General features: G+C 40.1%; 1 protein-coding gene across 1 annotated transcript; it reads left to right on the forward strand.

Moving 5' to 3' along the window:
* Positions 1-2,513: 2,513 nt before the first annotated feature.
* On the forward strand, positions 2,514-12,095 carry ptger4b (prostaglandin E receptor 4 (subtype EP4) b). Its single transcript, XM_005917224.3, has 2 exons — positions 2,514-4,204; positions 5,374-12,095. The coding sequence occupies exons 1-2, from the start codon at positions 3,425-3,427 to the stop codon at positions 5,941-5,943; spliced, it is 1,350 nt and encodes a 449-aa protein (XP_005917286.1). The 5' UTR covers positions 2,514-3,424; the 3' UTR covers positions 5,944-12,095.
* The last annotated feature ends 964 nt before the right edge of the window (positions 12,096-13,059 follow it).

Consider the following 13,059-nt stretch of genomic DNA (forward strand, 5'->3'; position numbering starts at 1 on the left):
GTGTAACCCACCCAGTTAATTCTGCATTGCTCTTAGCACAGAGCATAGCAGAATTAGTATACAGCTACAGTATACAGCTGACTCATGATAGCAAAGGTCATATATATATATATAAGCAAATACATCAGTGGGCTACATGAACAGTCTTGAAACTTTGTTTGTAAAACAAAATATTGATATGCTGCAGCATGCATTGCAGCAGCTTCTCTAGCTCTCCTGTATCAGTGTTAAAGTCTCCATTGCTTGGCAGTATGCAGCAATATCAAAACCTCAAGAACTGCAACAGAATCACTGGGAGGTGCGTGGGGTGGATGGTGGGCGTATAGAGCACACACTGAAATTTGAATACTTACATCTGTGTTTTATTTTTTCATTTAAAAACTGCTTTGCTTAAGTCATCTTAAAGATTGTGGTTTTGGTTTAATCTTGATGGAGCAGATGTGTCTGCATGTCACTGGGGAATTCATCTGTTTTAAAAGATCTTAATCTAAGCTAAGCGAGATACTGCCTATAGAGGTGTAAACACAGTCATCATCAGTATTATCACTGGTTATGAATGTATTTTGAAGCAAACGTGTTCACCAGTGTGGCAGCCAAACAACTGTTTCAAATTTACCTTTTATTCCAGAAACCCTGATCTTTGGCTAAATGTTTACCGTAACTGTAGCTTTGTCAAATGTTCTGTTTGGACAAGTGAGAATTGTTCAAGGCTCCTTGTTGGCTAAAGCCTTCCTGTGTCAAGTTAGCATGTTCTCTGTGTACCTGCATGGGTTTCAGAGTACAGATTCATACATTTTGTTCACCAGGTACTTGCAGACATCATGACTTTTATGACTGAGAGATCATTTGAAAGAAGTGAACGTCATCAACTGAGATAAAGAATTTGGTTTGATCTTTAAAATTGTCTGATTTAAAAGAGACAACAATTTTAATCTGGCCTAAATCAAATGCTCCCTATAGAAGAGTAAATCCAGACATCGCTGAACATGAATTAATTGAGTTACAGAATTTAAATAGTTAAAAAGTAAAAAGCTATTTGGTGATTGGAGTCTGATAAAGCAACAGAATGACAGGAAGTAGGACAGGGCCCTTCGAAGTCTCGGTGCTGGTGCTAGTTTAGATGAAGCAGACTGAAGCTTGGAGAGGGTCTCTGATCGACCAGGGTGAAGTGGAAATGGCGAGGAGGTGGTTTGCACAAATGAGAGCATCAAAGGCAGAATGACAGGAGAGCACTGACATTTAAAACATATGAAACAGAAGGTGGGTGAGAATGATGATAGCTGAACTTAGTTTGACAGCATGTGAAAATGAAAATGAAAATAATTTAAACCTGGCAATGTAGACAGATGAGTCTTCTCTTGGGCTTCACTTGGGGACGTCAGGTCTGGTGATTTCAAATGCCGATTGTACATGATGGAAAAAAGTGAGCAGCTGATGAGGACTTTAGGCCATGGCATGAGGACAAGAGCATGTCATAGTTTTTCAAGGTCTAAAAAAGACAATGTCTATTTTTGGTCTCCCACTTTCTTTGGAGTTTTGCGTCCACGTATTCCAAAATCCCTGAATTTTATCTTATTATCTGATTTTTTAACAGTGTTAAATGTGGAGGTGGACTTACCTTTTCCCCTATGACTAATTTGCTTTATCATTTGCATATATTAAAACTCTGGAAGTAAAACTTTCCTTTGTTTTACAAGAAAAATACAGCTGATACATTTTCCCTCTCACCCAGTTCTTGGGTATGATCATTTATAGACTCTACTTACACTTTTAATCTGGGTGCTGTTTCTCATCTTGCCCCCGGGTTTATCACTGACCATGTTTTAGTACTCACCACACTTTTCTTCATTGTGACAGGTTACCATTTCACTTAATTTCACAATGCTTAATCTGTGTCCCACACCATATCAAACTCTTAGAATGTAACTAAAATGAGTTTTTCAAAATTATACCAGTCAGTTATGTTAAAGTACTTGAAAACCTGGATAAATTCACTGTGCTAATTTTCAACACACTATTAAATATTGCAAAGGCATGCAAATTAAAACCACAGGTCCCGATAGACAGGTCCCAGTAATGGGGATAAAAAGAAGAAGTTTTTTTTGTGCTTTTTTTGTTTTGTTTTGGGGGTTTTTTCCCCCCATTCATTAGGAACTAAAAGATTATTCCCAGTTCACAGTGACTCATAACCTCTGAGTTTGTGCTGACTGGTGACTTTTTTGAAAAGGGATCGAACAATCTGCAGCCTTCTGTTTCCTCATTCAAACAGACGGTAAGTCAATTCTTTCTCAAGCTTATACTTAAAGTGTCAATCACAGTGTGTGTCATGCTTAGACTTTGATCATTTTACTTTGATGGAGGTATACGCACAAGTAGCAGTCGAACAAAGTAAAAAAAAAAAAGTTTAAGTACATTAAGTTCATTTTTCAGCTTAATTTTTCCAGCAGAGTGGTTTATGTTGTAGTGTGGTACCTATAGTTTATATCCATAATACATCAATATGGCCGGGTTTATTCATTCTTTATTCATTTCTTGAAGCAAGTGAAAAATGACTACATAACCTGAAGAGTACCGTGCATCATGATCAAGATAACAGCGCATCAACACTGTATTTGTGTTGTATGAAAATAAGTCGGGAAACTGGTGTGCAGAGCTGTTTTGCAACTGTAGCGCAATAAAAAGTGCGACTTTTCCCTCTGTGTAAAGACAAAGATGAAGCAGGCTTCTAGACTTTAGTTAGACTGTTTCACATCATTTGAGTTTCCTCTGATTCTGGAAAAGCACTAAATCATCTCCTGCTATCTTTTAATTTGCTTGATAAATAAAGTCGCTTTTTCTTTTATAAACCACACTTATATACTCTATTTCATTAGATATTTTTATGCATGGTTATTCCCAGTTTAATTAACTATTCTGGTTCAAACCAGCTGTTGTTATGACTTTTGCGGTGACGAAGACGTTGATAAACTCACGTCCTCGTAGGTGCACACTTGGAAATCCAATCATAAAGAAGACCTGAGACACTCATTTCTAACCTGCGCCTTCTTTCTGGCGGCTTCTCTGCTGCAGATGGTGTTTGGTTGTGTTGCTGCGCGAAAAGCTCGCTGGTTAAAGGAAATACAGAGGAGGAGCTGCCGTCAGTGACCCAAGAGGAAACTACTCTGTCAGATGATGGTGTAATTACAGCGTGAAGCGCAGCTCGCAACCTCGGTCGGAGCATCTCTTGCAAAGCAAAACCACCTGAGTGAACGTTTGTCTCCTGTGGATCCGTACTTTCACCAAAGATATGGAGTATAAATTCTGTGCGTAAAAAGAGACGTTTTGGAGATATGGGTTTGGTTACTGGAGAACTGGAGGAACGAGCATTAATGGGAAGTGTCACTGCTTTGCTCAGCGTGAACAAGTGAAAGAATTCATTGCAGTTATGAACTCCACGAAAGAACAACCCGGATTTCGTACGCCCACCATCCCGGTGATTATGTTCATCTTCGGGGTGGTGGGGAATGTCATCGCCATAGTTGTTCTGCGAATATCACGAAAGGAACGAAAAGAGACGACTTTCTACACACTTGTGTGTGGCCTGGCGGTGACAGACCTGCTGGGCACCTTGCTGGTCAGCCCCGTCACCATCGCCACCTACATCAAAGGCACCTGGCCTGGAGCTGATCCATTGTGCCAGTACTCCGGCTTCATCCTGCTCTTCTTCTTCGTGGTGCAGCTAGGCATTGTATTTGCAATGTCAGTGGAAAGATACCTGGCGATAAACCACGCATATTTCTACAACGAGTATGTCAACCAGAGACTCGCAGCGCTGGCTCTTTTAGCCATATACATTTCCAACGTTGTGTTTTGCGCGATGCCCAGCATGGGGTTCGGTCGTGTGAAACTCCAGGAGTCTGAGACCTGGTGTTTCATCGACTGGAACAGCAGTGACACAAGTGTCAAGACTTTTAATTTGATGTACGCTGGGGTGAACTCGGGCATCGTGCTGGCCACTGTCATATGCAACGTGGTCGTGTGTGGAGCTCTGATCCTGATGCACAAGCGGTTCATCCGCCGCACGTCTCTGGGAACAGATCCGCGGCGCGTCGCGGAGCTCCGGCGCAGACGAAATTTTGGACGATTAGCTGGGGCAGAGATCCAGATGGTGATCCTGCTTATAGCTACATCCGCTGTCGTCCTCATCTGCTCCATACCTTTAGTGGTGAGTATGGCGAAATGGTAACGAGCAAGCGCGCCACTAGTATATGCGCGCGCACTAGACTGTCACAGAGTTGTAACAATCTGGTTCTTTCGAGACAGAAAAACCAGGAAAGATATTGTGTTAAACTTGATCAGTGTAATGAAAAAATAGACTGTGCGCACGCAAACACAAATACCAACACAGGTTTTACGCATATGCTTTCTGAATGTTGTGTCCTTGGTTTAGAGCTTTGTGGTCTGATGACACACTTTGTGAGCCGTCACACGTTTCGCTGTTAACACCCTTTGTGCTTTCACTTCAGCATACACACATACACACGTACACAAGGGAATACGTGTGTTTGTGTGGGGGACTAATGCGAGTATTTACAGTAACCAGTGTCGTTAAATTTGCTAACTTCAAAAGTCTCAATTCTCAGTTTATTCTCAGCTTTATCAGCAGACGTCATTGTCCAACCTGAGATAATGTCAAGGAGCAAAGTTTTGAGTGTTTTTGTTAAAACATCGTCCTCTTTGTGTTACTTTCGCAGAAGTGAACTGTGCACTAAGAGAACTGTAGCTTCAATTAGTACAACCCAGACAAGTGGCACGTTTATCTTTTAGATCAACTCAACAATACATTTGCAAAAGCTTTATATTCTCACTGTGCCTGTTAGAAACGTTTTAGGATAAGGTTTTTTTCTATCCGTCAAAATTATGATGTAATGATTAGAAATTATAAGAAGCAATTCATTGTAATGTTAGTAGCGATAACTGAGTGCTGTTTGAAATCTTAAGATTTAAACTTCCGGGCCTGCGGGTCTTGAAAAAGACAACTAACGATTAGACTCGGGGGAAGCCCAAGTGCCAAAATCTCATTTGCTATTTGAGAGCAAGAAATGTGGGAATTTCTTTTATTGGCTTCTTGCCCTTTGTACTTTACCTCAGTTAGCAGAAGGCAGATAGTGTCTGTTTATACTTGACTATTCCATTTCAACTGTGTAAGAATATTAAATAAATATATAAAATATTACTCTTAAATGAAGGAATCAGGTGTAGCCAATCAAGTGTCGACAAAAACCAAAAAATTGAATTGTTTGCTTTTGCGAAATGTTATAAATAAATAAAAAAAAATGTTCTTAATGCTTATTAAACTTTTCTACCTTTCTGTTTTCTCTGCTTGCCTCTCAGCTGAGGATCTTCATAAATCAGCTGTTCAGAAACCGCAAAGACGAGAACTCGATACTTGACGACCTGCAGGCCATCCGCATGGCTTCTGTCAACCCCATCCTAGACCCCTGGATCTACATCTTGCTCAGAAAGACAGTTGTTCTCAAGCTAATGGAGAAAATCAAGTGTGTGTTCTGTAAAATGGGTGGACGGGGACGAAGCAGTGGCAGGCACTTCCTCTGTGCTGACGGTTATCTCTCCTCATCCATCGTCTCTCGGGACTCACCATCACTGATGTCCCGTGAATTGCGGGAAATGGTGAACACATCGCACACCATGCTGTACCCATCAGAGAGAAACATGCAGGCGCGTGGGTCAGTTCAGGCGGGAGTGCAGGGTGACTCTAGCATTCCTGCTGTACAGACATTGCAGGTCCCCCAGGAGGTCCACGGGTCTAAGAGGGGACACGGAGTATTAGAGGACAAAGTGTCGGAAACTCCACTGAAAGAGCCTCCAGTGTGTCCCAAAGACCCACCTCTACATGTCACCTTTACAGATGAGACAGCAGATATACAAGAAAAATGTATATAACCATAAGCATAATCACCAAAATAAGACTTTCCCCTCACAGATGGGAACCAGTGAAAGCACTGCAAACAAAATTTGGAGACTGAAAATTCTGTCAGTCTGTAGATATCTTGTGGACTGCTACAAACATTTGACAGATGAATTACAGACCTTCTGTAAGTACCCGTTATCAGTGTATCACTCCACATTCATTCTTTGCTATATTGCTAAACTCACATGAATACAATCACATAACTTTTATTAGTACAAGCCCACCGGGGGAGCATCATAAAGCTCTCCTGTTGCACTTTTTGGATTTCAGTTCATTGCCAGGTTGTCTTTGTTTCGCTGTGATTCAACAACCTGCACGATGTCTGTAAAGAATTTGTTGTGTTAAAATGTGAACAGTGTGCCAGGATGTTAATTTATTTTTAGTGTGAAATTGTACGTTACTGTCTTCTCCGTGAGAAGGTTCGGTTAGTTTGAAGATAGGTGCGGGATGAATGCGTGTTCGTGTTTTATTTTGTTTGTTTGTTTGTTTCAAACATTAAACTTTTATTGGTTGTCAGAGCAGCTCTTTCATCAAAACTATGATTATGCCATCCCCTGAATCCCATAACAAAGGCAGCTATACACTAGAGTTCCACAGTGCAGACACTGGAGGACGTTAGACTTCAAAGTGACTCCTAAAAATCCTTCTAATCCCGTCATTTTATTGATTTAATTTGTAATGCAATGCGTAATAATCCCAGCTAATCAGAGTTTATAAGGAAGATAAGGCAGGAAATGAAAGCTGAAGCCATGACCTCGATATACTGCTGCTATAGACGTATATAAATATAAACACACGTTCATGTTCAGTGTCAGATTTATCACAAAATGTTGTGTAAATGTGTCTAACGAAAAAAACAGCAACAACTTATGTACCAAATTTATAAACAAAATAAAACTGTCTAAATATTCATATAAGCTAATAAACGTCAGTGTGTTGTTTTCTTTTGGAATCAACAGGAAGAGTGAATGATGATGAATGATGTGCAAACAAGTATTAACAGCAAATAAATGCTTGATGATGTACAGCTACTGTACGTCAGTAAGTTCTGGAAGAATGACACATTTTTTTGAAGCTTCACTTCTGTATAGCACCACAGAGGATTTTAAACAGTCAAGATGTGACTGAAGCGCAGGTGTTCAGCTTTAATTTGTTTCATTAAGTGTTTAGAAATTACAGCTATTTTTATACACAGATCCACATTAAAAAAGGATTGTTTTAATGCATTAATGAAGTCAGTGACTGCTTGAAGTCTAGAACCCAATGTTGTGTTTGTCTTGAGATGATCTACCAGGTCTTTGCTTCAGTTGCCTTTAGTTGCGGTTCTATTTGTGGAACCGCAGTGTCTGATCAGTTTTGCAGCATTTGCTGAACCTCAGCAGAGAGTATTCATCCTCTGCTTTTAGCAGCAGTCACGTCATCAATAACCAGCAGTGACCCGGTTCCACAGGCACATAACAACATCATGTTTGACAGATGACTTGCTGTTCCTCTCCTTCTCCACATGTTTCCCTTCATTCTGGTGCAAAATAATCTTGGTTTCTTCTGTCCAAAGTTTTTTTTTTTCTTTTTTGCATTTTTTCAAAACTCTGCATGCTCTTTTAGATGTTTTCTGGTGAATACCTTGCTGGTTTTCCTGTTTTTTAGTCTGCCCAGTGCTTTGCGCCTTGTTGTAAACCTTCTTGATTTCCCTCCACAAAGGTATCTCCTAATTATGGACTTTAGAGCTCTTGTTGACATCTCTTTGGACCTCGTAATGAGAGTTCCAGTGACCTGTTACCAAATACAAGATCAGCATTTGAAATGAACCCAGATGTTTCGTCTGCTGTGATGGAATAATGAGGGGACAGACATCGCCTGGTCATGAGACAGCTTGTCAGTCAAATGTCCGATTACTTCTGAGCATCTGAAAATGTGGTACTGTGTCTGCACTTCAGTCACATCTTGACTGTGTGATTTTAAAAGCTACTGCTGTGGCATACAGAGGCAAAACACAAAAATATGTGTTAATGTCCAAATACTTATGAACCTACTAACATTACAAGCAAGTGCTTCTCCGAATCTACTGAAAACAATATTGATCAGTCCAGCAAAGACTGAGTTAAAATCATTAGTTATCACTTCAGGGTTAATGGCGTTCACCACTTGGTCAATTAAAACAATGAGGCTGGTTCAATTCTGTTCAGTTTATGTAGCACCAATTTACAGTACTCATTTAGCACTTTCTATTCTAAGGTAAGGATCCTACAGTATTATAGATAAGGGATCATGGATTGTTGGGTGTCAATGAGCAAGTACGTAAGGACAACGGGGACAAATAACATGACTGTGTGTGTTTAGGAAAAAAGCGAAAAGAAAATGATAGAAAAAAGACAACTTACAGAACAAAGCATAAACTACAGAGAGAGAGAAGACCAAAGTTAAATAGTGGTCGGTAAATGCAGAGGAAGTAAAAGGGAGTTTTTAGGATATCCGGAGATTAAGGAATTACAATAGTCCAGCCTACAGGTAACAAATGCCTGGCCCCATTGTGGAAGTGATTCTTTGCAACAAGAAAAAAGCAAAAAGCAAAACAAAAGGGAAAGTAGACGACTTCAACACAACCCAAGTGAGATTTATAAACATTTCTATGTTATGGGTGTTTATAAAAGACGTAGCACCTGCCATCCCCTTGGTTAGCACTGACTGCTTTGAGCAAATTTAAAATCAATAGCCGTTTCTGACGGCAGGATATCGTTCACTTGCAGACAGCTGGTTTCTTTACCTCTGATGATTTCCAGTTCCACTGTGGCCTCCGTCCAGAGCCTTCCGAGAGCAATGAAATGCCCCTCTGAGAACAATAACGCTTTAAAGACAGCTCTGACCTCAGAAATCTGTTAAAGCTGTAGAGCCTCTCGGGAGACAGGAAATAGTGACTGACAAAACAGCTGTGACAGGATTTTAGCAGAGACTCGGAAGGAAAAACGATTCTCCTTGGAAACTTGTCCCTTCTCTCCCCATCTCATCAGCTCGCGCCGCTAACATGTGACAGCCTGTTTTAGACATTTAAACTCTCGCCATGATGAGCCTGTGAAAACAAAGGGTCATTAGAGGATGCCATTGAAAAAGAGGCCAGTTGTGACATTATGGGCTTTTAGAATAACTATTGCACTATTTTAACTTGAGCTGTTTTTACCCAATCAGGATATTTGAGGATGAAAACAGAATCAAATTGATTTAGACGATGTTTGTCAGAGAGTAGCTGATGAATAATGGCACTTATTAGCATTGCAAACCATTTAAAAAGGTTGTAATTATTTCTAGCTGATGGCTTACCAAACTATACTGTGCACTAATCGTTTTCATGAGCTGGAATAGAATGGCTGATCTTGTTTTTATCTTGGGAGTGTGTAGCTTCATGGCAACACGACCATAGCAGGAACTATCACAAAGGTTGTTCTGAGTATTTTGGCAGATGTATCTGAAGGCAGATTTTGTCAAAACAATAGCCTCTCTGCAAAACTGTGCAGGCTGCAATCATGAAACTTTAAGATGTGTAGCTTATATTGAAATAAGAGCCAAGAAAGGTGTGGTCCGACACATGGCCACTTAGTGCTCGTGCAGTAATGCAGAAAAGACAACTGAGTGACAGGTTGTGCAATCCCATCCCAGCATGCTGTCATGTGTATTCTGTTGCTATGCCTTCAGGACATATTACAGTATCGATCAGCCACTGAATAGTGGTGCTGGCTGCTTCTTGGCAGTTTATAACTTTATTTATACGACTGGAGATAAAGAGCAATGCATGACACATTACGCCATCTCAATATTTATTTCACAGAAACAAAAATGCAGAAGTATTGTGTAAAAAAAAAACTAAGCACACCCCATGATTCAATAGCATGTAGAAGTACTTTTACTAATAACTGGAAGCAATCATTTTCCCATTTGATCTGATGTAGTCTCCCACATTTTTGAAGAGGAATTTTGTCTCATTCGTCTCTACAGTGTCGCCTCAATTCAATGAAGTTTGCAGTTATGCACGGCTTTTTTAAGGTCCCATTTCTGTAAGTTAGAGGTCTAGGCTTGATTGGGCCACTGTGACACCTTGATTCTTTTCTTTTTTAGACATTCTGTTGTACATTTGGTGCTGTGTTTGAGTCATTGTCCCGTTACATGACCCGACAGTTGGACAAATGGCCCAACGTTTGATTCTAGAATACTTTGGTATACGGAGGAGTTCATGGTCGACTCAATGACTGTAAAATCAGTCTAAATTATTATGTCTCTGCCACTGTGCTTGACAATTGGTCAGAGGTGTTTGTGCTGATATTTTGGTTTGTTCAGATGCAACTTTACACATTTAAGCCGTGCTGGCATGCTCTTTTTAGATATAAGAGGGTTTCTTCTGGCAACCCTGGGGATATCTGCTCCTGAGAAGATGGGTAACTGTGAATAATTCTCACTGTGGAATGACTTGTGGACTTCACTTTGATTTAACATGTCCTTTTAAGCCTTCCCATGGCAGCAGCAATCACTTCTTTATAACCGTTGTAGATGCCTTTGTTTGAACCCACATTAATTGTTCTAGAGAAAAAGTAAAAAGAGTTATCTTAATCTGTAGGACTTTTTGTCTGGTACCCAAGCGTATTCAGCAAATAAATAAAATTCATCCTCCAGGGATGACTTGCCTTGCAGACATCTTCACTTAAAACCACCTAATAACTGCTGAGACTGTTGATCGCAACATGACGTGGCAGATTGACTAATACTTTTATCCCTTGAGCTACACTGTTAGAATGTGGGGGGAAAAAGTTCCCAAAACTCTGCTGAAGAGTAGGAAAAAGCCTGTAGCCAGTATGTACCTGACGGCGTCAGAACAACTTCAAAGCAGCCGTACTCTTCGAAAAACAAAAGTTTTGGCTTGTCCCAGAAATGCTGAGGCATCTGTGAAGTAGGAGGTGCAGGTTCGGCTGAGCAAAGCCAGTTGGTTAACAACAGTTCCTTTTTTTCATGCATTTTCTTTTATTTCTTTTGGAAAGTTTGGATTTACATTGAAATTGAACATGTGGCTTGACCAGCATTTGAACCATCCAAATACAGTGTGTTTAAAATCACTTGGCGCACCCTGATTATACACAGGTGACCTCCATTCATCTTATTATGCAACTTCTAAAAACAACAACTGCGCCAGCGATGTTTTTGGGTGTGTCTCAGACAAGCGTGTCACAACTTATATAATCTTTATATATACATATATATTTCAGAAGTTAGATTACGTTGTAGAAATGTCTTCTTTTTCTCTTTGCCATATTTCTCTATTTCAAAAAGTGTTAGTAGTTTGTTTTCTTTCCTGTTATTATTATTATTACACAGTGTTCCTGTCAGTCATCTGAAGCGCTGACATTTATCACCACTGAGAATCAATCTATATCCCGCCTCGTGTTTACATTACCCATCTGTGGTGCTGACTGATCAAGTAATTAATTATATGCAGTTTACGTTCACCTTCCTAATCGTCTTTTTTTTAACTGAAATAAATGTTTTTCCCCATCCTTCCTACAAACCAGACAAGAAAAGGGAAGTGACTGCTCTATGCAAATAACTTCAACAGTTTCTTGGAATCAGATGTTCCAGCTAATCCGGTGAGACTTCACAGATGTGCCCCTCACTTGGAGGCATACAAATTCTGTACTGACCAAATCTGCTAATTTTTTGGAGTGTGAGAGCTGTACCTTGATCATAAAACACACTAAGCATGCACTTTATTAGGTACACCTTGTTGGTACCTGGCTGGACAGCCTTTTCCCTTCAGAGCAGCCTTAATTCTTTCTGACATGGATTTGGTTTAATATTTGACATGATAGCATCACAGTTGCTGGAGATGTGATGGCTGCACATCCATGACATGAATATGACATTCCAACACATCTAGAAGATGCTCTGTTGGATTGAGATCTGCTGACTGTGGAGGCCATTGGAGTACAGTGAACTAACCATCACTATTCAAGAAACTGACTGAAAGAGCTGGGGTTCTAATACTTCCAAGACACTGATGGAAGCAGTGTGTTTGCATGGAAGCATGGCAGAGGGAGAGTCATGGTTTGGGGCCTTGATGAGTCCTTGATGACTTACAAATACTGAGGAAAAATAAATTGAAAACTAAAAAAAAAAAAATGTAAAAAACAATTACCAGAGATAATCGGGATAATAGTTCAAGAGATTAAGCTTGTAATAGCTTCAAATAAACAAGTTAATCAAAAACACCAAAAAATCAAAAACTAAAAACTCCCTAAACAAACATTTTTTGAAATGAACAAGTGAGAATCCTGACTTTAGCATGCTAGGATCCTGTGGTATCACATAAAGAAAATGGTTCACTTACAATAGGGTCAGCAACTCACCAGCCGCAATTCAGGATTAGGGTTAAAGCCTAATCCTCTTAATACATATACTATATGTATTAATTTATCCTCTGTCTGTCTGTCCCTTTCACTTCACTCCCGTCACCTGTCCATCTCATCCCAAACCATCTCGACTTGGTTTAGGTCAGGTGACTGTGGAGGCCAGACCATCTGTAGCAGCACTCCATTGATGCTCCTTCTTGGTCAAATAACCCTTACACAGACTGGAGATATGTTTGGGGTCAATGTCTTGTTAGAAAGATAAATGATGGTCCAACTAAATGCATACTGGATGGGATGGCTGTGGGAGCCATGCTGGTTTATTATCCCCATCAGTGTCACCAGCAAAGTACCCCCACACCACCGCAGCTGCTCCTCCATGCTTTGTGGTGGAAACCATGCATATAGAGACCATCCGTTCACCTTTTCTGCATTGCACAAAGACAAGTGGTTGAAACCAAAGATCTCAAATTTGGACTCATCAGACCAAAGCGCAGATTTCCACTGGTCTAATGTCCATTCCTTGTGTTTCTTAATCCTAAACAAATCTCTTCTGCTTGCTGCTTTTCCTTAGCAGCTATTTGACCATAAAGTCTCGATTCTCCTCTGAACAGTTGATGTAGAGATGTGTCTGCTTATATATATTTATATTGTACAGTAGATCGTACAATAATACATACAGAGAAAAACCCAACAATCATATGA

This window comes from Haplochromis burtoni, unplaced genomic scaffold (genome assembly GCF_018398535.1).
Source record: "Haplochromis burtoni strain Fernald_Lab_line unplaced genomic scaffold, NCSU_Asbu1 Contig_23, whole genome shotgun sequence".
In the NCBI taxonomy this organism is placed as follows: Eukaryota; Metazoa; Chordata; class Actinopteri; order Cichliformes; family Cichlidae; genus Haplochromis; species Haplochromis burtoni.